Source organism: Pteropus vampyrus, unplaced genomic scaffold (assembly GCF_000151845.1).
Source record: "Pteropus vampyrus isolate Shadow unplaced genomic scaffold, Pvam_2.0 Scaffold133, whole genome shotgun sequence".
NCBI lineage: Eukaryota > Metazoa > Chordata > Mammalia > Chiroptera > Pteropodidae > Pteropus > Pteropus vampyrus.
In genome coordinates, this window is record NW_011888914.1 from 4,048,855 (window position 1) to 4,072,351 (window position 23,497).

The 23,497-nt window shown below is 35.0% G+C and overlaps 1 protein-coding gene and 1 pseudogene across 2 annotated transcripts in view; one reads left to right on the forward strand and one right to left on the reverse strand.

Annotated features, from left to right (window-relative positions):
• Positions 1-23,098, forward strand: part of RNGTT (RNA guanylyltransferase and 5'-phosphatase) — a 235,563-nt gene extending 212,465 nt beyond the window's left edge. For both annotated transcript variants that reach the window (XM_011367370.2, XM_011367371.2), the window contains exons 15-16: positions 18,890-19,013; positions 20,477-23,098. In XM_011367370.2, coding sequence (XP_011365672.1) covers positions 18,890-19,013; positions 20,477-20,640 — 288 coding nt within the window. In that variant the 3' untranslated portion in view covers positions 20,641-23,098. The remainder of the gene's footprint in view (positions 1-18,889; positions 19,014-20,476) is intronic.
• Positions 9,108-9,226, reverse strand: LOC111744342 (annotated as a pseudogene).
• Positions 23,099-23,497: the final 399 nt, after the last annotated feature.

Here is a 23,497-nt window from a genome sequence, read left to right on the forward strand (position 1 = left end):
CCCCAAACTGAAAACAAACGCAAAGGAATTTATTGTTTCTGTGTTTATTTCTTCCCTGTTACTTTAGGCATTTTTTAGTTTTCTGGATGAATATAAGAGAAAAGATGGAAAACAAAGTGAGCCTAAGCAAACTACTACTCAAACTTAACCCCTATCAGTAAGAATTTTTTTTCCTTCAAATGCCTTTCCTCCAAAATTCTACATCCTGCTACGGTAATATGTACTCCCTCCTCTCTTAAAGGGTGTGAGAACTATTAATAATAATAATAATACAAATATAATGGGATATCTCATTTTAAGTCTTGTTCTGATAATCTGTCTACTATCATTTCTCTCTTCATAGTGATTACAGCTTTTTCATTTGCCCTTACATATTAAATATTTATGAGAGTTTTTTTTTTTTTTTTTTTTTTTTTTTTGCCAAAATACCTTCTCTAAAATTCTTTCATTATATTATTTTTCCTAATGGTATTCAAAAGAACCTCCAAATTTGAAATTAAATCTTATTAGTAGGCTATTTATTGTCATCTGTTGGGTCATTAATAAAATGATAAATTACTAGAGGTTTGAAGCCAACCCTTTGTACACTCAGGGCAGACTCTCAATAGCATCTCATATGTCTTTTCTTGGTCTGTAGCCTTTCAACTTTGTGCAGTCCTATTGAATATTTTTATTGAAGCCACTTTTAACTTATTTGGCAAGTCATATTTCTTGAAACAATTTGCCAGTTCTTGTAACTGCAGATTTGGAGGGAAATTTGATCGAGATTTTTTTTAAGATTTTTCTTGTGGAAATACATGGAAAATTATGTGAAGAAGGAAATGTACACTCATTTTAGAGTGGCAGATAGGAAGGCAGAAACCTATTTTGGATTCATTTTTATTTACATGAGTCTCAAGTCACTGTTTAAATAGGAGTCTTGTAAAACTAGCTCACAAGAATGTGAGGGTTAATATTTATAAAGACCTTTGAGGTCCTATCAGTGGAGCTATATAAATGGATTATTTAAAATTTGCATATTTACAGTGTGTATTATCTGTCACTTTTCCTATTTGGACACTTGATGCAAAAGGGAATGACGCATTTATCTTTTTTCTTACTGTGAACAATATTGATAAATGCTGGATGGATGAGTCATTATCTTTCATATTTTAGGAAGCAGAAAATTCTTAGTTTATAATGAATATGATGCAGTAGAATGCCTTAACTGTTTTGTATGTTTGTTTCCCATCTGACATAAAAATGCATGGTAGATGCTTTGCTTACTTTCCCCTCCCTATTTCCCACTTCACTTCTCCCCAATTACTAATATTCTATTTCCTCTTTCACTAGAAATCATACCCACATCCATAAAGGTAGGAGAAACCTAATTTTATGTGGCAGCATGATTTAAAAGGACTTCTACTCAGAAAGCTATGGTTGATTCAACTATTAATTAATTACCCATGTGACTATGTCATTAGGTTGGGCTTATTCTGTTTTGATTTTGTTTTGTTTTCAGGCCCAAAGTATCTAACTTTTCATGCATGCATATGCATGCAAAAATTTTAATTGAGCACATTTTCTGTGCTAATTGTGTTAAAGTTCATCGTGCTTGAGCTTTATTGTCAAGTTGGAGACAATTCAATGGGCCATCTTTCTAGGATAAGGGAACAATAAGGTACTATGAGAAGGTATCAAAGAAGTATAAGAATCTATGGAATCAGAGAGAGCTTCCTAGAGAAAATGACCCTGGTAGAAGAGAAGTGGGTAGTCAGAGGGGAAGAGAAGATGATGTGCCTGCCATTCAGAGGAAAGAATAAATACAGAGGGGTGGAGTAAGAGAGCCTATCAGTACAGGGGATGAATGTCATTTAGTAATGGCTAGAATGCTTTGGAATCTGATGTCATTTCTTTAATTTCTTTGTGCAAGGTTCATTGGATTTTTTTTTTTTTCCCAACACATTTATTGGCATCTGTTATGTGTTCGGTAGGATGTGGCAGTGAACAAAACAAAGGTCTGTGTTTTGTTTGCTCAAAGAGCTTACCATCTAAGGTGGGAGAATGTAAATAGAGGAAGGAATTATACTCCAAAATAATAAATCATGTGGTATCTCAGGAGCTCACAAAAGAGGCTCAATTCTTTAGAGAAAAATGTCACCTGAAAAATTTAAAGTCAAGCCTCAGCTCTTCTCTGCCAGTGTGTTATGCCAAAGGGACTATGGAAGAGGTAGGTGAGTGTTTGCATGGCGCAGGCAGCCTCTTCACAACGTAGTCAACTCTGCGAAAGGAGATGACACGGGGAAGGGAAGGTAGAAGGAGCCACGAATTGGGGCCTAGCTTGGCATCCTTAGCAGGAAGACTCCTATCCTGGGAGTTATGCACTTCCATTTTTCATATAAGTCGACTAGAAAAGGGAAAATCTCTTCCCTACTTCTTTGCTAGTTCCTTGAAATCAATCCATTATTCTCTTTGTATACTCTGTGAGGTTTTTTCCCTAACTTTGGTGATTGGTCTTGAAAACAGTTTAGTGGGTCTCAACCAGTTTTATTTTTGTCTTAATGCAATGAGATAGAAAATAGCAAAGTGCGCCAAATAAGGAAATAAATTGTTTTATGAAACTGGGTGGGTGGGTGTGTGTGTGTGTGTGTGTGTGTGTGTGTGTATGTGTGTGTGTCTGTCTGTGTCTGTGTCTGTGTAGTAGGCATATAAACTGTTTTTCTTAGATAAACTGAGTCAAACATTTTTCTCTTCTTGTGAAACTTGTATGGCTGCAAATAAAAATTTGATCTGCATAGTTATCCCTTGTGCTTATTAAAGATTGTCTTGTAGACCACGGAGTCAGTGCTCTGGACTGAAATGCCAGTGGTCTGGACCCTTGTAACTCTGCCCCTAATGAGGCATATGCTTTGAACAAATTATAGGCTTTTTGTGAACCTCATTGTTTTCAATCTAAAAAGAGACTTGGCCTAGATGAGCTCTCATACTCCCTTCTAGCTGAGATTCTGGACTTGGTACTCTTTCTAAGGTAGCTGGATGTAAAAAGTGAATTGTCTTAAAATTGATTGAGCATTTGCACAAACCCGATATCACTTCAGAGAGGTAAACTCAGGAGTGAAAACAAAAGCCTGAAGCAAAAAATATATATGGCTTACTACCTACCATCTGATATTGGTTTCTGACAGAACATGCTTGTCCCTCTCCCTAAAAAGTGGATTGTCCACTGCATGCAAATAGATCCTGTAAATGAAATACTGAGCATAAAAGCTCTTGGCCTGGCACCTGTGTAATAGAACCTCAAGAAAACGCTGAGCTGAGAAAATGTTGCTTGAGATCTCAGTCTCTATGCTGAACGGTTGGTTTATATGTCTACTTGTCACAAAAGTGAGGAAGGTATGCGTGCTGCAGAGAAACCAATACTTGAGAGGGAGGAGCACCTCTGCACCCACTGTCTGTTTTTGTTGGATCTGTATGTATTATAAGTGTTCCTTTACTTTTTTTGTGAGATGCCAGTGTGACAGAAGATATCTTCCAGGTACTTTTTTTACTACACGTGCAGTAGGGAACATCACGTGCAGAGGGATTATAGTCTCATTCCCTCTGGTACTTGAAGACTACCTAAAAAGATGATCCAACCATACAATAAAGTTACAGAATCCATTTATCCCATTCATTGTTTGGGTATTTAGGGTCAGTTTTCTTGTAGGAGCTCACCTGTATTCTGAAATTAAACTGAGCTAAGTATAGCAAAATATTACATGTTAGAAACTAAGTTAAAATTCTCAAAGAGCTCTGTGCTTGTAGCAGTTTCTTAATGTTGTGGAGCACAGAACTGTGTGGTTATCAGTAAGACAGAGCTGCTAACAACCCCATTTGGGGCATTGTTAGGCAGTTCTGTTGACATATGAATACATTTCATATGATTATCATAAAATTGTGGCCTGGAAATTGAGCAGCCATGGTGCTGCATTTCAGACTCACATTTATAATAAGCTGTAATAAAGTAAACATTTTAAATGGATATAAGAATAGGCATTACTTGTGATCACAAATGTATGTTCAATTGAAGTGCTTTTGAAGCTCAATTTAACAAAGCAAACAAATTTCCTGGCATTATCAACATAATTGTTCTCAGTGTTGGGTTTTGGTTTCTAAAAAGTTATTTAAGCACAAAAACCAAGTAGCTAAAAAACAAAACCAGCAAAAGGAAATACAACTACAGATGAGCTACTTTCCCTTTTTTTATGTCGGATTTTAAAAAAAAAGTCTCAAAACGTTCACTCTGCCATTTCCCCTAGCTTTTGAAACCATTGCCAACCTGTGTAACTTGGAGTTCATATTTTATAGTTTAATTTGGGGTTAAATCCAGCTGTTTGCTCTGCCATCAGCAGGCTCTGGAGTGGGACTACACAGTGTTCATCTCCTAGTGAATCCAGGCTATGTGATAGTTAAAACAGGGACTTGCCCTCCTCCCTTTTCTTAAGGACAGAAAAGGACAAGTATATCCATTTAACACCAAAGTGGGGGAAGCATTACTATATGTAAATTTAGCACCTATTATAGATGGTAGGATTGTAAGGACTGTTGTTCCTAGAATATTCAAAAGCAAAAATGGAAATAATAGTTGTAACATCTGAAGTGTGATGGCAAGATAGTTAAAGCAGTGGTAATTTGGAGCCTCTAGACACAGAACAGTACCAGGAGGTGATCACGTTGTCTTTTGTGGCAGCTGGCAAACAAAGCAGATGATACAGCATTCTCAGCTTGTTACTTTCCAACACTCCGTAGTGTTCTCCAGTTTTGAATAAACCCCCAAAACAAAGATCCTTCCTGTATTGTCATTTGGCTAAAGCAGTCCATCTTGTAGCAAATGTGCTACTGGCACAACAGTCAACCTCAGTGGGAGCCACAGGAGCTCAGGGTCGCAGGTGTGCTGGTGGCCTACAAGTTGGCAAAGGCACAACATGGCATTGGTTGGGAGAACACTCTTCAAAGACTCACGCAGTGATTTCTGTTAGTCATGGAGTTGAGCGGACTTTTAAATATTAGAAGGAGGCACACTAGTGTGAGAATCTCATAAAATACTGATGATTTAAAAGCATTCCTGCCAAGCATGCCACTTACCTGATATATTATTTTTATTAAGCACCAAGATTATGTAAGATACTTTTTAGATTGAAGGTGTAAAGTCACCTGCCTTATTTATCCTCAGACTTAATTTCAAGTAGTTTAGCGTACTATAGCCCAGAAAATAATTTTGTTCCTAATAGGTAACCATAGCTACCTTATTCAGATTAGACTCTCTGAAGGCTTGATAAGAGTAGTTGAATGGTGAACATCCAAAGGTAGAGGGATTTTTTTTTGCCAATGTAATTTTGATTTTTGTTCTTTATTCTCCCTAGGAGACATTCCTCACCAAGACAGGACTAGAACAAAAGCTTAAGGGAGTGTCAGGGTGTAAGGGGTGGCCATGAGGAAGGGAAGAAACTAAATGAGAAATTTAATTTGGTTCTAAATGAAATCTCCAGGAGTTGTGAATTGTGGCAATTCTTATTTCTCAAAGATTGGGCAGTCAGATACTTCTGAATGCATAAATCTTTAGATAATTGCCATTATTTTTGTTCATATTATGTACATGCATAACTTTGCAAAGATTTTTTTTTTCAAGTTTGAAAATAAAAGCAAATAAACCACTTGCCAGGACAGAAAAGAATTTTAAATCACTAGAACCTATTAAAAAAATTAAACAGCTCTAATCATCACTGAAATCTTTCTTTGTTGAATATTACTCAACTGAAAAACACTTTATCTCCATTTCATAGACCTGGCTTAGGACGCTTAGAAATTCCTTTGTCATCTCCTTATCTTTTCCCTACTCACTTTGGAGATTTCTCCCACTTTGTTTCTCCTCACTTTTTTCTAGACCTCTTTTTTCTTCAGTCTAGTATTAGCAAACTTATGTTACTTGAGGCTGGGCCAGGAGAGGGTGTCTCTTTTTGTTTGGTTTTCTCACATGCAGCCTGTTTCTTATCATTTGTTTTAGAAAGTTATGTTACATTAAGTTTAACATGACCTGCTAGAGTCCACATGTCTTGTTTAGTTTATGGTGACAGCAAAGGATATGTTATTAGCTCTTTGGTTTAACAAAAATTAGTAATTTCTTGATTAGGAGTGAACAATATAAAATTTTCCTTTTCCTCTGGTATGTTGAATTCTTTTGATATTACCAAGAGCAAGTATGATGTAGAGCTCTAGATCAAAACACAACCTTGAAAGAATTAGTTAAATCCTCTGCTGCTTAGTTTCGTCGTTATTATAAAAAGCATAATGTTATATAAGTGCTCCGCACAGGTATTTAATAAATGTTAGTTCTCTTCCTGTCCCTTCACCATGAAAGAAAAAACAAACAAAAAAGCCAATTTTAAAAGTAGATATCTCTTATGAAAATAAATATCTTAGGTAAAACAATAAGTTAGTTTTGAGCACAAGTTACCAAACTAATGAATTTGCTCCTTCTCCCTGGTTTTACATCTCCTCAATGCATGAATGTTCACAGCCAAAGATACACTAATTAATAGAGATAATAGGGGATGCATTTTCATACTTGAATGTTTCAGGATAAAAGTATTTGATTTGATGATCTCCGAGTTTTCTGTCAGCTCCAAAATACTGGATTTTATGAAAGGTAATTGTGGTGTGTTTTGAAAAAAAAATTTTTTTTGAGGAAGGTATTTAGAGAATATGACACTTGATGTAGATAATTTATTATAATCATTTTCAAACTTTCAACATCTTCTGAATGGCTTTGGATATCCCTGATACCTGGAGCCCATGAGGCAAATTTAAATAAATCCATTGTAAATATCATTTAAGAGTACATAGAGACACAAAGTAGGACCCCCTAGCGTTCTGAACAGTGTTATTATCACTCTGTATTTATGTAATGCCTTTGTCAATAATGCCAGGATTTCTTTCTCAAAGAAGAAATATAGTTGTTGAGAAAGCATATAAAAAATAGAATGCATTATGCATGGCAAAAAGTAAAAGAAGGACTAACTGGCCGATCGGACATACCGAAGGCAGGTTATTGTTATTGTGATTAGATCCCACTGGAAGTGTGCACTGACCTGAGGTACAGACTTGTAAGAAAGGAATCCTGGAAAGCTTTGTTTGCTCAGATGGGTCCTAATCACAAAAGCATTATCACTAAACCAAGGAGTTCTGTCTACCCAAGCTAATGATTCAGTGGTGTATAGGTCTGCGAGCTTTGGTGCCTGTTAGTGCTGCTCGAGCAAAATGAGTCATTTTAAAGGAAAGAGTTGACTCTAAAAGATGATCAGAAAGGGAGAACTTCAGCATTTTGTTGGTATTCTAAGTGGTAGGCAGAACAGGAAAGAAATCTTCATTTATTATTATAGCATTTTGATGCTGTAATGTGCCACATAGGTCTATCAGTTCTTTTGATGTCTCTACTCTGTAAAAAGGGTATAGCTGAATAGTTAGGTTTAAAATGGATAAGAGCAAGGATAAAAAGTTATATATAACCAGACACATTACTGAAGGAATTTTTTAAAATGAACATTATTAGATTCAAATTCTTAAGAAGTTTTTGGAAAGTAAATGAAGGGCTCAATGAGGTAAATTTGAACTATGACATCTTAATGAATTGCCTAGCTCAAACATTAGATACAGTATATTGTGAACTTTGTTAAGCATGGATATTTAGTGATCATTAAAACAACTTTAATTTAGGTGTTCGTTACTACCAGAAGTAGACCATTTATCAAATTCAGTCTGACAAATATACTCTATGACTTATTTGCATTGGTGTGGCACAGACACCTTAAAATATAAACATTAGATACGTACTTACAACTAGAAAGAAAAACAAACGTAAGACATGCATGTTGTAGTTTAGCCTCCTCCCCATGTTATTGGTAGATTGTAAAACTTTCCTCTGTTGTGTATCATTTTTATTATCCCAAGCATGCACTGAATCCATGATCTGCTTTTAATTCTTATCATGCTTGGTACTAAACAGACAGGGAGCGATACATTGTGCCATAGTTTGGCATTCTTTTTAGTAAGGCGTTGCCAATACTTCACCTTACCTGGCAGGGCTGCCTGTTTTGCCCACATGACCTTTTCCTTTTGCTAGTCATGCCCATGGAAAGGTCGTTCAATCCGATAATGACTTCTCCTTTGATCTAGAAATCAGACAAAAGCTTTGCAGCTGTGAAATGCAGCCCATTTTAAAATTAACCTATTGTAAATCCTTAATGATTGAGAAATTCTGCAATTTGCTGTGATTTGTGATTTGTGCTGCAACTAGAATAGCAAACAGCAGAGATGTTGCAGGTCAGAATGATGTGCATTTGGAAAGTGAAGGAAAAGAAACTTGATAGATGTTGTACTTGGTTCAAGCCAATATGTTATGCCCTTCTGCCTTTCACCCTTCACACATCACTTCATCTGCCACCCACAGAATGTAATCCTTAGAAATAATTACTTAAATTATAGTTTATTACACAGAAGTAAAATTGTCCACAAGTATAGTGCACTTTTGCCTCCCTAAAAACTTTTTCAACCTAGAGCTTAGATTCTTAGGAAAAAGGAAGGCACAGATTTTTGATTCACAGAGGCCTAGAATTTGATACCAAAACAAATTAGCTTCGTATCCTTATGCAACTTACTTAAATTCTCTAGGCCTCCCATGTTTGGAATTCTCATTGGATTTTCATACAGATTAAATTAGATACTGTACTAGAAAACCTAGCAGAGCTACAATATGTTTCTCTGCCACTTAATAGCTATGAGACTCTACTTAACTCTGTGCCTTTGCTTCTCTATCTGTAAAAGTGGGGATACTCACTCCCTAGGGCTGTTGTGAGGATTAAATAAATTAATTCATGCAAAGCGCTTAGAACAGTACTCAATACTTAATAATAAGGATTCAGTAATTATTAACCATTGTAGTTGACAGATATTAAATAACCAACAAAAAATGTGTTTACAAATAATGATAAATAATATAAAGGAAAGATATAGTATGCTCTAAGATAATTCATATGAGCTAGAAAGATAAGCAGGGGCTATGTCATTGAGTGGTTTTTCTTTTTTTCTCCTCCCACCTATAGCACCTGGTCTTCCTAGGTGGTCTCCCATCCAAATACTAACCAGGCCCAACCTTGCTTAGCTTCTGAGATCAGAAGAGATCGGGCATGTTCAGGGTGGCATGGCCATAGATGTCATTGAGTGGTTTCTAATGGGAAACCATTGACAGTGAGATGACATGATTGGATTTAATTTTTCTTAATTGACAGATTTCTTGTTTCATTCTTGTTTTAATTCATCTTTTAAAGTTTATATACACCAAATTCACTGCTTTTGGTGTGTAGTTCAATGAGTTTAGACAAATGCATACAAGCATATAGCCACCACTAATATCAAAATACAGTATAATTCTATCACCTCTCAAAAACTTCCCTCATGAAATTGCTTTGTAATCAACCACCTCTTCCATTCCCAATCTCAACAACTACTGATTGTTTTCTGTTCCTATAATTTTGCCTTTTCCAGGATGTTATTTACACGTAATCACATATGGTACAGCTTTATACCAAAAGAATACATAATCTTTGTCAGATACGTTATTTACACGTAATCACGTATGGTACAGCTTTATACCAAGTTTTGAAATAGCTGCTTTAATTTAGCCTATTGCTTTTGAAATTCATCTATGTTACTGCATTTATTAAGAGTTCTTATTGCTGTGTATTATTCCATTGTATGGCTGTACCAAAATTTGTTTATCTCTTCACCAATTGAAGGGCATTTGAGTTGTTTCCAATTTGGGGTGATCATGACTAAAACTACTGTAAACATTTATATTCAGGTTTTTATGCGAACATATGTTTTCATTTCTCTTGGGTAAATACTTAAGAGGGGGTTTGCTGGCTCTTATGGTAAGTGTATGTTTAACTTTATAAAGAAACTGCCAAACTGTCTTCCAAAGTGGTTATATCATTTTGCATTCCCACCAGTGTGTCTAAGAGTTCAGTTGCTTGGCATTGTTTGTCAGCACTTGATATTTTCAATATCTTTTAGTTTAGACATTCTGATAGGTATATAGTAATATCTTCTTGTGATTTAAATTTGTATTTTCTTAATGACATGTTGAACATATTTTCATGTGCTTATTTGCCATCCATATATCTTTCTTAGTGAAGTATCTATTTAGATCATTTGCCCAGTTTTTAACTGTTTTTTTATTTTCCTATTGGGTTGTAAGTGTTCTTTATGTATTCTGCATACAAGTTCTTTGTCAGATATGTGATTTGCAAATATTTTATCCTAATTTGTGTCTTGTATTTTTATTCCCTTAACAACACTTTTAACAGAGCATAAGTTTTAAATTTTGGTGCTGTTTAATTTATCGCCCCTTTGTTTATGGATCATGCTTTTGTTTCTAAGAAATCTTGCCTGACTTTATATTAGAAAGATTTTCTTTCCTTTTTTTTTTTCCTTAAGAAATTTTATTGTTTTAAGTTTTTCGTTTAGGTGTATTTTCCATTTTGAATTAATTTTTGTGTAAGGCGAAAGATACGGATTGAGGTCCATTATTTTGCATGTGCATATCCAGTTGTTTCAGCACCATTGTTGAAAAGACTGTCTTTTCTTTATTACATTGCCTGTGCACCTCTGTCAAATATCAATTGACCTTATAATTATGGATCTACTCCTGGACTCTCTATTCTGCTCCACTGATCTGTGCAGCTTTATACCAAGTTTTGAAATCAGTTAGTGTCAGTTCTCCAACTTTGTTCTTCATTTTATTTTGACTGTTCTAGTTTCTTTGGCTTTTCATGTAGGTTTTAGAATCAGATTGTTGGTACCTGATTGGGATTTTGCTTATGATTATGTTGAATCCGTATATCAGTTTGGGAAGAACTGACATCTTAACAATACTGAATCTTCCAATTCATGAACATAGTATATCTTTCTGTTTATTTAGATCCTCTTTGATTTCTTTCTTTGGTGTTCTGCTGTCAGCATATAGATCCTGCTTTTTTTTTTTTTTTTTTTTAAATCTATACCTATTTCATGTCTTTGATTGTTATTGTAAATGATATTAAATTTTTTTTAATTCCCTACTGTTCATTCCTAATGTATAGAAATACAATTGGTTTTAGTACCTTGTATTCTGCAACCTTGTTTAACTTATGTAATATTCCTTGCAGCATCTTTATAGATTCCTTCTATGTAAGTAGTCATGTCTTCTGTGAATAGACAAAGTCTTTTTTCTCCCTTTCCAACCCATATGTCTTTTATTTGTTTTTCTTTTAAGCAAGGGAATGACTTGATTGGATTTACATTTTTCAAAGTCCAATCTGACTACACTGTAAAGAATTAATAGGATAGGGAAAATGTAGAAGAGACCAGTGTGGAAGCTGTTACAGGAATTTGAAGAGCAGTAATGGCTTGGACTATCATATTGACAGTAAGAGAGGAGACAAATAGACATCTTCAGATTATATTTTGGAGGTAGAATTGGTAGGCCCTGGTAATGATTCGAATATGAGGGAAAATAAGAGGGGAAGAGATTAGGCAAACACCAAGATTTTTGTCATTAGAAACGAGGTAAATGGAGTTTTATCATTTATTGAGAGAAAGACAAGAGAAGAAGATAGATTTGGGGGAAGATGAAGAGTAAAGTTTTGAACATGTTGGGTTGGAAAGTCCGTGGGGCATTCAAATAAAGGTGTCGAATAGACAGCTAGACTCTCTATATATGTGCTATAAAAGGGTATAATAGAGTATAAGAGAAAAGGTTTGGGAATGAGTCAGGCTTAAGTGAGACCCCTTCAAAGGCTTATAGAGAACCTTCTTTATTTTTGGTTCTTTCAAAATGTCGAGATCTTAAGATCTTTTTCACCTCAGGCCCTAAGACATACTGTTGTTAATCATCGTACTTGAAATATGTTTCTCCTTGCTCACTTCCACTTATTTCTGCCCCCTTTTTCCTTCCTTCTCTCCCTCTCTCCTTCCTTCTCTTCCTATCTTCTTTTTATTTCTATAATCTGGTTTATCATCCTGTAAGTCTCAACCTAAATATCTTCTCAGACTACCCCACTTAAAACCAGGTATCTTTTTTTCCTGCATTAGTCTCTATTATATAGTCTGTTTTCTTCATAGCCCTTATCATAATTTGTCATTACTTACTTGAGTATTTACTAGACTATACATTTCAAAGGGCAGCGACTGTGTCTGTATCACCAGTCTGCAGCCCTATGCCTGGCACGTTTGTTCAATAATATTTGTCAGATGGCAGGAAGGATAGCTCTAAAGCTCAGTGCTGTGGCCAATTTAGGTCCAATGTCCTTGTGTTTTCATATGACTGGCTTTTTATGCTTATATGTGCAGAGGTTTTGGTACCCAAAATCAGACAAAATCTGGGTAGGAAAATAACTTTGTTTCATTCTACATTTATTGGCTGTGCAGTGCCAGGTTTTATAGTAGCTGGTAGGATATGAAATGGCATTGTGAATTAGGACAGAAAGACCTGTACCAGAGACTTGACTGTTTATTTTCTAGGTCAATGACTTTTGGTAAGATATTTAACTACTCTAAGCTTGGTCTCCTTGCCTGTCGAAGGACAGTAATTTAATTTCTATCTCATAAGGTGGTGGGGCAAATTAAATGAGATTATGTGTATAAATGATGAATTTTTAATGCTGAATATAAAGATGAATCATGCAGTTCTAGAAATGGTTGATATTGCCTGATCAATAAGGGGGGGCGCACAATCTTCCTTTATCATTCCCTTTCCTCTACTTGTTCTTCACTGTTAAAAAGGGAAATGCTGCCTTTAATATCGTGGTAGCAGAGACTAGTCGTGGCTTTACCTACACCTTAGGCATCCAGAAATAGAGACTACAGATGCATTGTGCTTATTCAAATGACAAACTGAGGATATTTAAAAGCCTTAAAACCTTTTGTTTTATTTTGGGGAAAAGAGAGTGTGGAGAGGAAGGAGGCAGAGAAAGGCTAGAGAGAGTACTAGCTTACTTTACTTAACCAGCCATTAGCAAGCAGAATGGTTGATAAACTGAGGCTCATGAGTCTCTTGAATTCAATAAACATTCTTCCTGAAGATGCACCTTAGGCTGTGTACTGTGCTGAGAATGGGGAGGTCAGTGAGGAATACATATTTTAGTGATCCAGATCAAAGGAATGAAATTAACTTGATAGCAATTCTCATTCTGTACCACAATCTTATTTTGTGCACCTCAAGCAGAGTTTTCCACTACTTTGGTTGGTTTCCACTAAGTGCCAGATATAAGGCTATTTGTGCGTTTAGAGACTCGGATCTGGCGGAGGATGAATGAAGAGAACTTAGAGCAGAGATTGTCAAAATGTCCTCATTCATTTTGTCTCATACACAGCACCTCTAAGCCACAAATAATAACCTAGTAGGTGTCATTTATGAAGTGGATAGATCCAATTGACTTAATAAATGTTTATGTCCTAACAATTTTGCACATATTAAAGGACTGCATAACTTTTTGAACCTTGGAATCAGATTGTACAGCACCAGCCTCAGTTAGTGTTCCACCCTGATTTTTGTGATACTTGGTTTTTATCACAATAAATGCCCAAAACTCAGCTTTGCAAAGATATAGTGTCTTCTAAAGGAATCTCACATTGAAACTGAACTCCCTCTGACTAGTAGTTTGCATGGTGTCCAACACACACTACTACTCTTTTCCCCTAAAAATTGAAAATGCCCTATAGTCAGTCACTCTGTGAGTTTGCTACAGCACCCCAGGGTGCCCCATCGCACAGTTTGGGGCAATTTAAATGTTTCTCCTTATTGTTTTGTACATCTACATTATAAGCCAACATGATGTTTATCATTTTTTTTATGAAACATAGTTTATCTTAGGAATTTTTTGTTAAAAGTTTTTTAAGTTAAGCATGTATTATGAAGTTTGGAAAATACTGCAAAACACAGAGAAGAAAATAAGTCATTTTTAGTTCCAGCATCCACTGATAACCACTACTAACATGTTTTTTATATGTCCAGTTATTCTATACAAAGATTTATTATATTTTGGATAATAGGTATTACTAACTGATTTTATTAGAAGATAATAATCTGTTGTTTAGTGAGTGTGAGTTTCATACTAAGAAGCTGTGACTTGTCTGTAATGACCTTTAGGATAAATAAGATAGAGTTCTAGCCTCTTTTTATTGGCTACTTTGATTAGTTGAATGCTTGATTGAAGGGCTTGAAACACCTCTCCACATATGAGGGAGAGACTTCCCACTGCTGTTTCTAACCTAGCAAATGCAAGGTGTGTTATTTACACTGTAGTTCTTCATTATAAAGGCACAAACACAAATAGATTTTAGTGGAGGAATTTTTTTTAATGTGGTAGGTTTAGCATATTTTTTTAAAAGGGCATTTGTAAAATGTTTTACTTCCTCCAGTAGATGGGTACACTTTCTAAAAGTAATTAGGTATGTTTTTATGGCCCTACTATATAATAGTAATTCTTAAGGGTTATTTATCTAATAATTTATATTTAAGCTGTTTGTATTATTCTGATACCACAAGGAAAACTTTTATATTTCATTTTATTTGTTTCATTTGTTGTTTTATTTTCTCTGCCTTCATAAGTACTAAAAATTGAAATTATGTGTGTAAAAATAAGATTTTGTGTGTATTAGTTAATCTTAAGATACATATTTAAAAATCTACTTTCTGTCACAATATAGAGGTAGAATTTGAATGATCAAAACGTAGAATTGTAACTTCAGGAAAGGAAAAATGGCCTACTTAGCTCCAGAGAGCAGTTCACAAAAGATGGGATAGAAGCCTCTACATACAAACATATATTCATATTTAGAGTTTCGTTGTCATTCTCTCTCACATTCTCTTTGTCTCACACTCATTCCTTCTCTTCCTCCCTCTCTTTCTCTCAATAATAATTTAAAATTCTGATTAAATCAAGTAGTGGCAATTACTTTCTTAGCATAGCCTGTACTGTTGAAGAGTAATTTTGTTCTTATAAAATCTTGAGAGAGTTCTCAGTGGCCAAAACTGGAACAGTTTGAGCAACAAAATAAATGACAGTGGTATTTTATTATAAACTAAAGAATAAAATAAATATCCATGAGTCCATGTTGATATAAATAAGCAAATAAATAAATGAGGGAGAAGGGACAAATCTTCCTTACAGAAGTCCATATAATAAATGTAGAAGGAACGGAGAAAGCAGAATATTCCATTAGAACACACAGTAATGATTGCTACAGACAGGATTCACAGATGAATGATAAAATTAATGAGTGAAGCTTTAAGGAGAAACAGGATATTTGTATGACCTCAGAGTATTTTCTCTTAAGAAACTTAATAATTTCTGTGTTAGTTTTAATGAATATCCACAAATTATGTGATGCCCTTCCTTCCCGCAAGTGGCGCTAACCTCTCTTACCCTTTAGTGGGGCTAGATATAGTGACTTGTAATTATCCAATAGAGTATGGAAAGGAGAAAAATAATAACTCTATAATAGAGAAACCTGGCAGGCACCATCTTAACCCAAGTGGTCAGGGTTAACATCAGCAGTAATAAATCATGTTGGTGTCATATACCCCCAGATATTATGCTTTGAGAAAGGCACGTCACTCCTCTTCCATTCTTCCCCAAAATCTATAACCTCAGTCTAAGCATGAGGAAACATCAAAAAATCCCAATTGAGGAACATTCTATAAAATATCTGACTAGAACTCTTCAAAAGTGTCAAGGAAAGTCTGAGAAACTGTCACAGATCAGAATAGAGGAAGGAGTCATGTCAACTAAATTCAGTGTGGTTTCCTGGATTGGATCCTTGAACAAATAAAAACATTAGTGGAAAAGCTGATAAAGTCTGAACAAAGTCTATAGTTTAGTTAATTGTATTGTACCAATAATAATTTCTTAGAATTGGTAAATGTACACTGATATGAGCTTTAGGGGAAGTTGGGTGATTAGAATACTGGAAATCTCTATTCTGTCTTTACAACTTTTCTATAAATCTAAAATTATTTCAAGATTGAAAGTTAAAAAACAATTCACCGGTGGCTTTCACATTCTAAAGATATTTGTTATTTGTCTCCAGAGAAAATTAGTTCAGAGAAATCTCCCTTCCTCTCCAAGCCTTTGTGCAATCTCTCTAAAAGAAGGATGAGCCTTTGATAACAAAACAGCTCTCATGGAGCAAGAACAGAAGTTCTATAGCCTTCTGTCCCACCACTAGAAATAGAAACGCATCTTTGCCTGCTTTGTGCAGGTCTGTTTAGACATCTCTGATGCTTTGCCTTTTGTGACTTGGTAGTATGCCCAGCAGCACCTAGGTTATAAAAGTATTCTGTTAAAACAGTGCAGAGCGGAGCAGTTGTGATTCTACCTGACTTTGTTTAGGACCCTTCATTCCAGGTATTCTCATTGAGCTGCTAATTTAAAATCTTCAGAGGTACTAGATCCAGTTTCTTTTGACTATCTCTTAACTCCAGATTATTGGTAGATTCAAATAGTATAAAAAGTATGGTACTGAGTGAGATGAACACATGAAAAAATATAAAATACACAATATATTGCTCTTTCCCCCCCAAAAACAGTAAAATCTCATTAATTCAATGTAATTACAGATGCAAAATCATGATTTATAAAAATTTTTTCTTATTACTTTCAAGCTCTTACTAATTCAAACTGGGATAACAGAGTTTATTATAGAAGGCCTAACAGGGTCCTGTTTCAGTATATAATAATATGTAATTGGCTGAGGATGATTATTGTCATAGTAACAAATTAGAATTTTGATACTAAAATTAAACGCCTCCCGCGTGCCAATCATTTTCTTGATCTGACCATTAGTGAAAACTGTCTTAATTTGTGCACATATGGGAGGCATTATTTTTATCAGTTAAAGATATTTTACCACCTAACCAAATGGGTATCTTGCAGTCTGTCTATCTTGGGAATATAACTGATGTGATCAATGGAGAACAATGTACTGTTCTTGAACATGGAAATAGGTTTAGGTTAGTATAGTGGCAGGTGCATGCATTTTCTGAAAAGCTCTGTTTTCCAGATTGTTAATGCATGCCCAAGTAAATACACAGATACTTAATAATAGTGCTTAATTGCTGTAGTCAGATTGAGCAACACATAATTTATTTCAGTTCTGAAACTAGGAACACAAGAATAAGCTACATGATAAAGACTTATTAACTACAGTTACTAGTCATTAGAAGTACAGACTGCACATTGTTGATAGCAAGCCATTCTTATAAAATGTGTATGTATAATTTTCTTGACAGCTGTTTTCAAACTGTACCTTTCCATGTCATCCTTGTTTCTTTAGTGAATTTAATTGTAAGGTTTTTTAAAATAAGCAATGTTTCATTTTCCAATTTTATATTCAATTAAGAATTTTACCTGTTGGCTACCATGTGTCATGCACTGTTACTTACTGTTTTTCCAGTGTCTCAATAAATTAGGGACTTCTTTGCCCATTTTAGGAATTATAAAATGGAGATTGAAAGGTTTAGAAACTTACCTCTGTTAGACCTTACATATGGTTAAACGTAAGTGTGGTTACCTGAGAGTTGCCTAATACATGGGTATAGATAATGTATCAGAATAAAAGGATCCCCGGAAAGGAAATGAGGGGAGTTGGGACTAAAATAATGAGTATTTGAGAATTAATTTAGCAAGTTTGCTAAGTGGAACACCACTTTTTTGGACAGATCTGGTTTCAGAGCCACTGAATGTAATGAACCTGTTGAATTTGTTGAAAATGCAAATAATCCAATCAAGTGTAATACTCATTAAAGGAAAAGGTATACAGTTTGAAAGTTTTTATGAAGACATGCACTGCCTAATCTGTGAATTGAAAGCATCTTTTCAAATTTGCCTCCCTTCGTATTCCTAGGTGATAGTGAATACATGGGTAGAAAAATGAAAGCATTTCAAATAATGCTAATGAAGTTAAATGATTGCAATCTACCATATTGTGAGGGAAAGTTGTTAGCCGTGAAAGATGAGGACAGAATTAAAATATTACCATGACTGGCATTTGATTTGCAAACTGCAAAGATAAGCTTAGATTCTTCTTTATGAAAACCATTCTTACAGCCTGATGAAATATCTTTTAAAAGGTTTTATAGTTACCATGGATACCTGTTAGCTTTGATAGAGTAAGTTGTAATCCATATTTAATCATCTGAGGTGAAGTAGCCAAGAAACCTGCCAACTACAATCAAAAGTAGATTCATCTCTAAATTTATACTAGTTTGGAGATGGAAAGGGTAAATAGCATAAAGATTAGATTTTTGGTTAATTATCACTGCTTGAAAAGCAAGCTATTTAGGGGATGCACATTACCTAAATTTGATTCTAATTTTACTTTTTATGTGTAACTTTTTCTTTTAACTAATAAAGGGCATTTCTTAGGTTTTGACATAGGAATTTAGATGGTGAGATCTTTCTGAAAGTTGATGAAACATAAGCAGCAGACTCAATTTCTGAAAGTTATAGGGACACAGACAGTATTGAAAGCATCGGTCCCTATGGTGACATATTTGTCTTCGGCCCAGAAGTAGCTGCTTTCTGCTTAACCTCTTTTAATTGCTGTATATTGACAGCCGTTTTCATGACTATTTATAAAATGTTGGATTAATGAGCGTGTGTACAAGGTGATGCATATCATACCCTTAGGCTTGATTAGACATCTGAGATGACAAAGAGCTCTGCGTGAAGAGTTACTGAGGTGTTTTTGGCATTTCCTAATGCGTCTGTCACATAGTGGAAGCAAAAGTGTTTCAAATGATTTAAATATTTTCCTCAATTCTCTTTTAAAACAGGTGACAAAAGAGCTAAAACAGTATGACAACAAAATTATAGAATGCAAATTTGAGAACAACAGCTGGGTCTTCATGAGACAGAGAACAGACAAAAGTTTTCCTAATGCCTACAACACTGCCATGGGTGAGTACGACAACCTACCAGTGCTTGTTACGTTAAAAAAGAAGAAAACGTTAAGGTGTTAGAACCAAAATGTGCTGTCTTTGTTGTTCTGCTTGATGCGGCATAGTGTCATTTGGACCCTCATCCTTGATTGCTGGGATAGGGTTGCGATGGGTCTGTCCCCTGGTTGGCACCAGTCCATTTGTAGGTTTTCCCCTTTAGATAGACCTGTGGGCTTGTGCCCCTATGTCCGAGAGAGACGTTTAAAGGGCAGGATAATGAGCTGTATACAAGTTGAATTTGTTGAACAACAACAACAACAAAAGCCATGATAATTTCAGATCTATTCAAAACTATAACAGCCATTTGCCAGATGGTAAAGGACAAAATTAGCAAGGGAAAGTGTAATTTCCAGCTCCTAAAATAGCTTTACAAACAATGGAGAACAAAGTAAATGAAAACTATTTAAAAAAAAAAAAACAAACCTAAAACCTGCTATGCTATCCTTTAGAGTGTTCTTTGGGTACAATATGAATGCTTTGGGAATTCAGAATAGTAAGTTTCTTTCATGGGGAACAACACAAATTAATCACATTTATAAGGAAAACTACTAGTAGCAGTTGTTTTTCTGGATTGCATTTTTAGTGGAATTGAAAAAAAGATGAAAACGAAAATTAAAGGTTAATAAAAGTGTGTATTTTTAGAATGCTCAGTTGATGGTGATTATATGATAAGCTTATGAGAAAACATAAAATTGCCAGTTTGAGTTTTGCAGCTTAAAAGTTACTATTATACATTTAAAGGTTCTTGTTGGAACTAGCATCTATGTTTAGACAAGATGAGTTAATTTTGAAAATAGAAATAATTAAGCTACTGTCTTTTCTTCCCCAAAACCAAATAGGTAAATAAAATTAAAAGGACTGATACTAAATTTTGATCACATAAGAAAAGAAGCTTTATTTATTAGTAATTTGTTAAAATACCTTACTTCAAATAAGTTATTAAAAAAAATAGTATTATCTGCCAGCTACAGTGAAATCTGTTCAGAGGGAATGGGGGCTGGTGCTGAGTTATATGGTTCTCAGTGTGGACTGCTTTCTGAGAGAAAGACTGAAGGACTGCAGCACATATTTTTTTTGTAGAAATTTTGATTGAATATGGAGTGTAGTGTAATGCACTATGCTAGGTTAAAATCCTATAAAACTGTTTTAGAGAGATAGAAAACCTTGTGGATACATGCTTTTAACCCAAGTATTTAAAGTTCTGGTTTAAAATTAATAGTAAAGAGTAGCCACTAGAAAAACACTCATTTGGGGTACTGGGAGGGAAGAGAATGGTTTAATCTGAAGCTTGTCATCCAGATCAGTAAAATGGAAGTGTTTGGCATGTCGGGATGAAAACCTTTCCCCTTACACATCTCCCTGTGGTGAGTCAGCTGCCTTAATTAACCCTCACGTGAGACACGTGTCTCCTTTTGTCCACAGCTGTGTGCAACAGTATCTCAAACCCTGTCACCAAGGAGATGCTGTTTGAGTTTATCGACAGATGTGCGGCAGCTTCTCAAGGACAGAAACGAAGGCATCATCTGGACCCTGACACGGAGCTTATGCCTCCACCACCTCCCAAAAGACCACGCCCTTTGACCTAAGACCTGCTTTAGACTTCAGGACTGAGAGGAAAGATGAGTGAGAAAAAATTACTGTTGCCCCATTTGCAGCCAGAGAAATTAAAAAAAAAATGTGGCTTGATGTTGATACTGTTTGAATTTTTTTTTTTTAAGGAAAGTATTGTAGCCAGCCTGTAGATATCTGATGCATTTGTTTCCTCAGTGCTACAGTACATCATGGACTTAAACGTTTTATTTATATCTGATAAACTCAGCCTTACCTTGTGGAATCTGAAGATTGAAATATCCAAAGGTTTAAACAAGATCGAAATCAATGAAAAAGAGGCCTTGTTTATATATGGATAACTTCTACCTTTAATTTATAAAGTTAGCAATCTGGAACTGTGAGCACCTAGAACACTGTATTTTTTAGCAGTTGTCTTTCAGCTATGGTAAATTTTCCTTGTAAAATATTTAGGCAATGGCATTCAACATTCTTGCCATCATTTATTATGGATTTCATACATTTCTGAGATTCTTGTATTCAAAAACAAATGACAAGGTTGTTAAATATACTATATTAAACAACTTGGTCTGGCTTTATCCCTTTAAAAGTTGTTTTGGAAATGTAAAAGTCAAGTAAAGTTTCATTTTTGTGAATTGCATCCTTTCTAAAGGAAGTATATTGAGTATTTTCATCTGCTTCTATTGTTTGAACTACAATATCGATCTCCAGTGTGTCCATTCCAGCAGTGGTTTTGAGTTACTCCGTAGAACTTAGATATACACTACCAGGTCCCTTACATATTGTTTCCTGGGAGACCTTATTATTTTTTTTAAACGCCAGGACTACTGCTTTACCTCGGTGGTATCAGCACATTGTAAATTACATTAAAACACAACTCACTGTGATTATGGGAGCGATATCAAACACAAGCAATGTTCTGTTAGTTCCCTCGAACAAAACAGCAAAGGAAATGCCAGCTGATTCCTTTGATTAGAAGGTAATGTCAGTGGAATAGAATGCTGTCACTAGAAAATGCTCTCCCACTGCTACATAAATGCAAAGGCAAAGAGTAGACATCTGTAGGAACTAAACATGAAGGAAGCCAAGGCATTTATTTTCAAAGCCAGAATTCTATCTGTATTTTATTCTGGGAATGCTATTTCTGCTGTATGCCTGCATTTTAAAACATGGACTGATAGATAGATAATGTATTTAAAGAGCAGCTAACTGGTCAGCTACCATTGTGGAGAAATTGTGTTTTGATTGGTTTGTGAAGGAATCTGAGAATTAGCTGATTAGGGGCTAATGTATTTATTTTTAGAGGCACAAGTTTTAAGTATGTGTATTTAAAACAAATTTTCATGATCTGAATTTTATATACGTCTATGCATATATATGTGAGTATATGCAACAATGTATATTCTTCTACTAATGTAGTCAGAAATGAAAATCCATATGATTTACCTAGTAGACTGAATATCTGACAGGATTTCTATATGTTATAGCACAGGTTAACCAAAAATGTATTTATATTCACCCGAGTTTTAATGTTTTTAAACAAACTTTTCTCCTACAATGCTTTTCTATATAAAATACTAAAGTCATACTCGGGCTTTTTTCCTTTGTTGTTCCCAAGTTACGTAATATATAGTGAATTTATCCAAAATGCCATTTTAGTGTTTCTTTCCTAGAGTGTTTTTGTGTGTTTGGGTGCTAAAGATTAAAACACCTGACTGCCACAATAACTGTAGAAAGATGAAAATTCGTTAAGGTTCCATAGTGTCTTGTACAGAACAGATCTAAAAAAAAAAACCTATGCAACTCCACATAGTCTAATGTCTACTTCACCAGGATTAGTGACTCCTCACGTGATGTGTTGCTTTCTTCCAAGCGCCTGTAAGTGTGGGACCCTTTTGCGGATATAAGAGCAAGCTTTCGCCAGTGATCTTTAATGGAGTTAAAATGTTTATGGTAATTGTAACCTTTTAAATGAGTTATATGAAAAGAGCATCTCATTTTTAATACACCCAGATATTTTCTCCTTGCCTTTGTGCGTTTTCCAGCAGTTAATTTTCTCATTTTTTCATTTCCTTTCAATTCTAATGAAGTATAGTAGTTGGCCTTATAAGTAGACCCCAGTTAGCCCCTGGACACATTACCATCTACAATATCATAACAAGTCATCTAGAAAGTTGGAGCGGGGAGTCTAGAGGCAGTTTTTGGAATATCAGGAAGGAAACACTTCCCCTCTCAGCCCATTTCACAATAACTGTTTTTTGACACTGAAGTTTTGTAGGCAAAAGTAAGAAAACTTTTCTGAGTTATCACATATAAAAGCTTTTGCATTGTGTTTGGAAAAGATGTGGATGACTCGACTGCCTGGATGGTTACATTTGCTTTCTGTGAAATGCTCAGAAAATGTCAGGACATTCCTTCTCTAAATGTATGTCAGTGTGTATTGTAATAAAACTACTGATTTAAAATAACAGAAAATGTATCTACTTTGTTTTACTTGTGATGATGCCTTCGTGTCCCTTTATTTAACTGATGCTTTTATGTCCCTTCTGTTGCTGGCATCAGAGCCTACTGCTGTCAGCCATACCAGCATAATCTTGGAAAATTGTAAAGACTTGGAAAATCCTCTATATTTCTTCCTGAGAAACCAAGAAATGTGATTGACGTGGAGGATATAGTTTGCACCTTTTGTTTTTGGAGTGTAGGGGAAAGCATATCTTTACGTGATATTTATAATACTTCATCCACCTCATCTTAGCATTCTATTATATGGGTAGATATTCTGTTACATTATTTTTTTAATGCATTTAATTCTTTTAGAATTCTGAGCAATAAATATTCTGAAATGATGAGGTAATGACCTACCACTATTTTGTT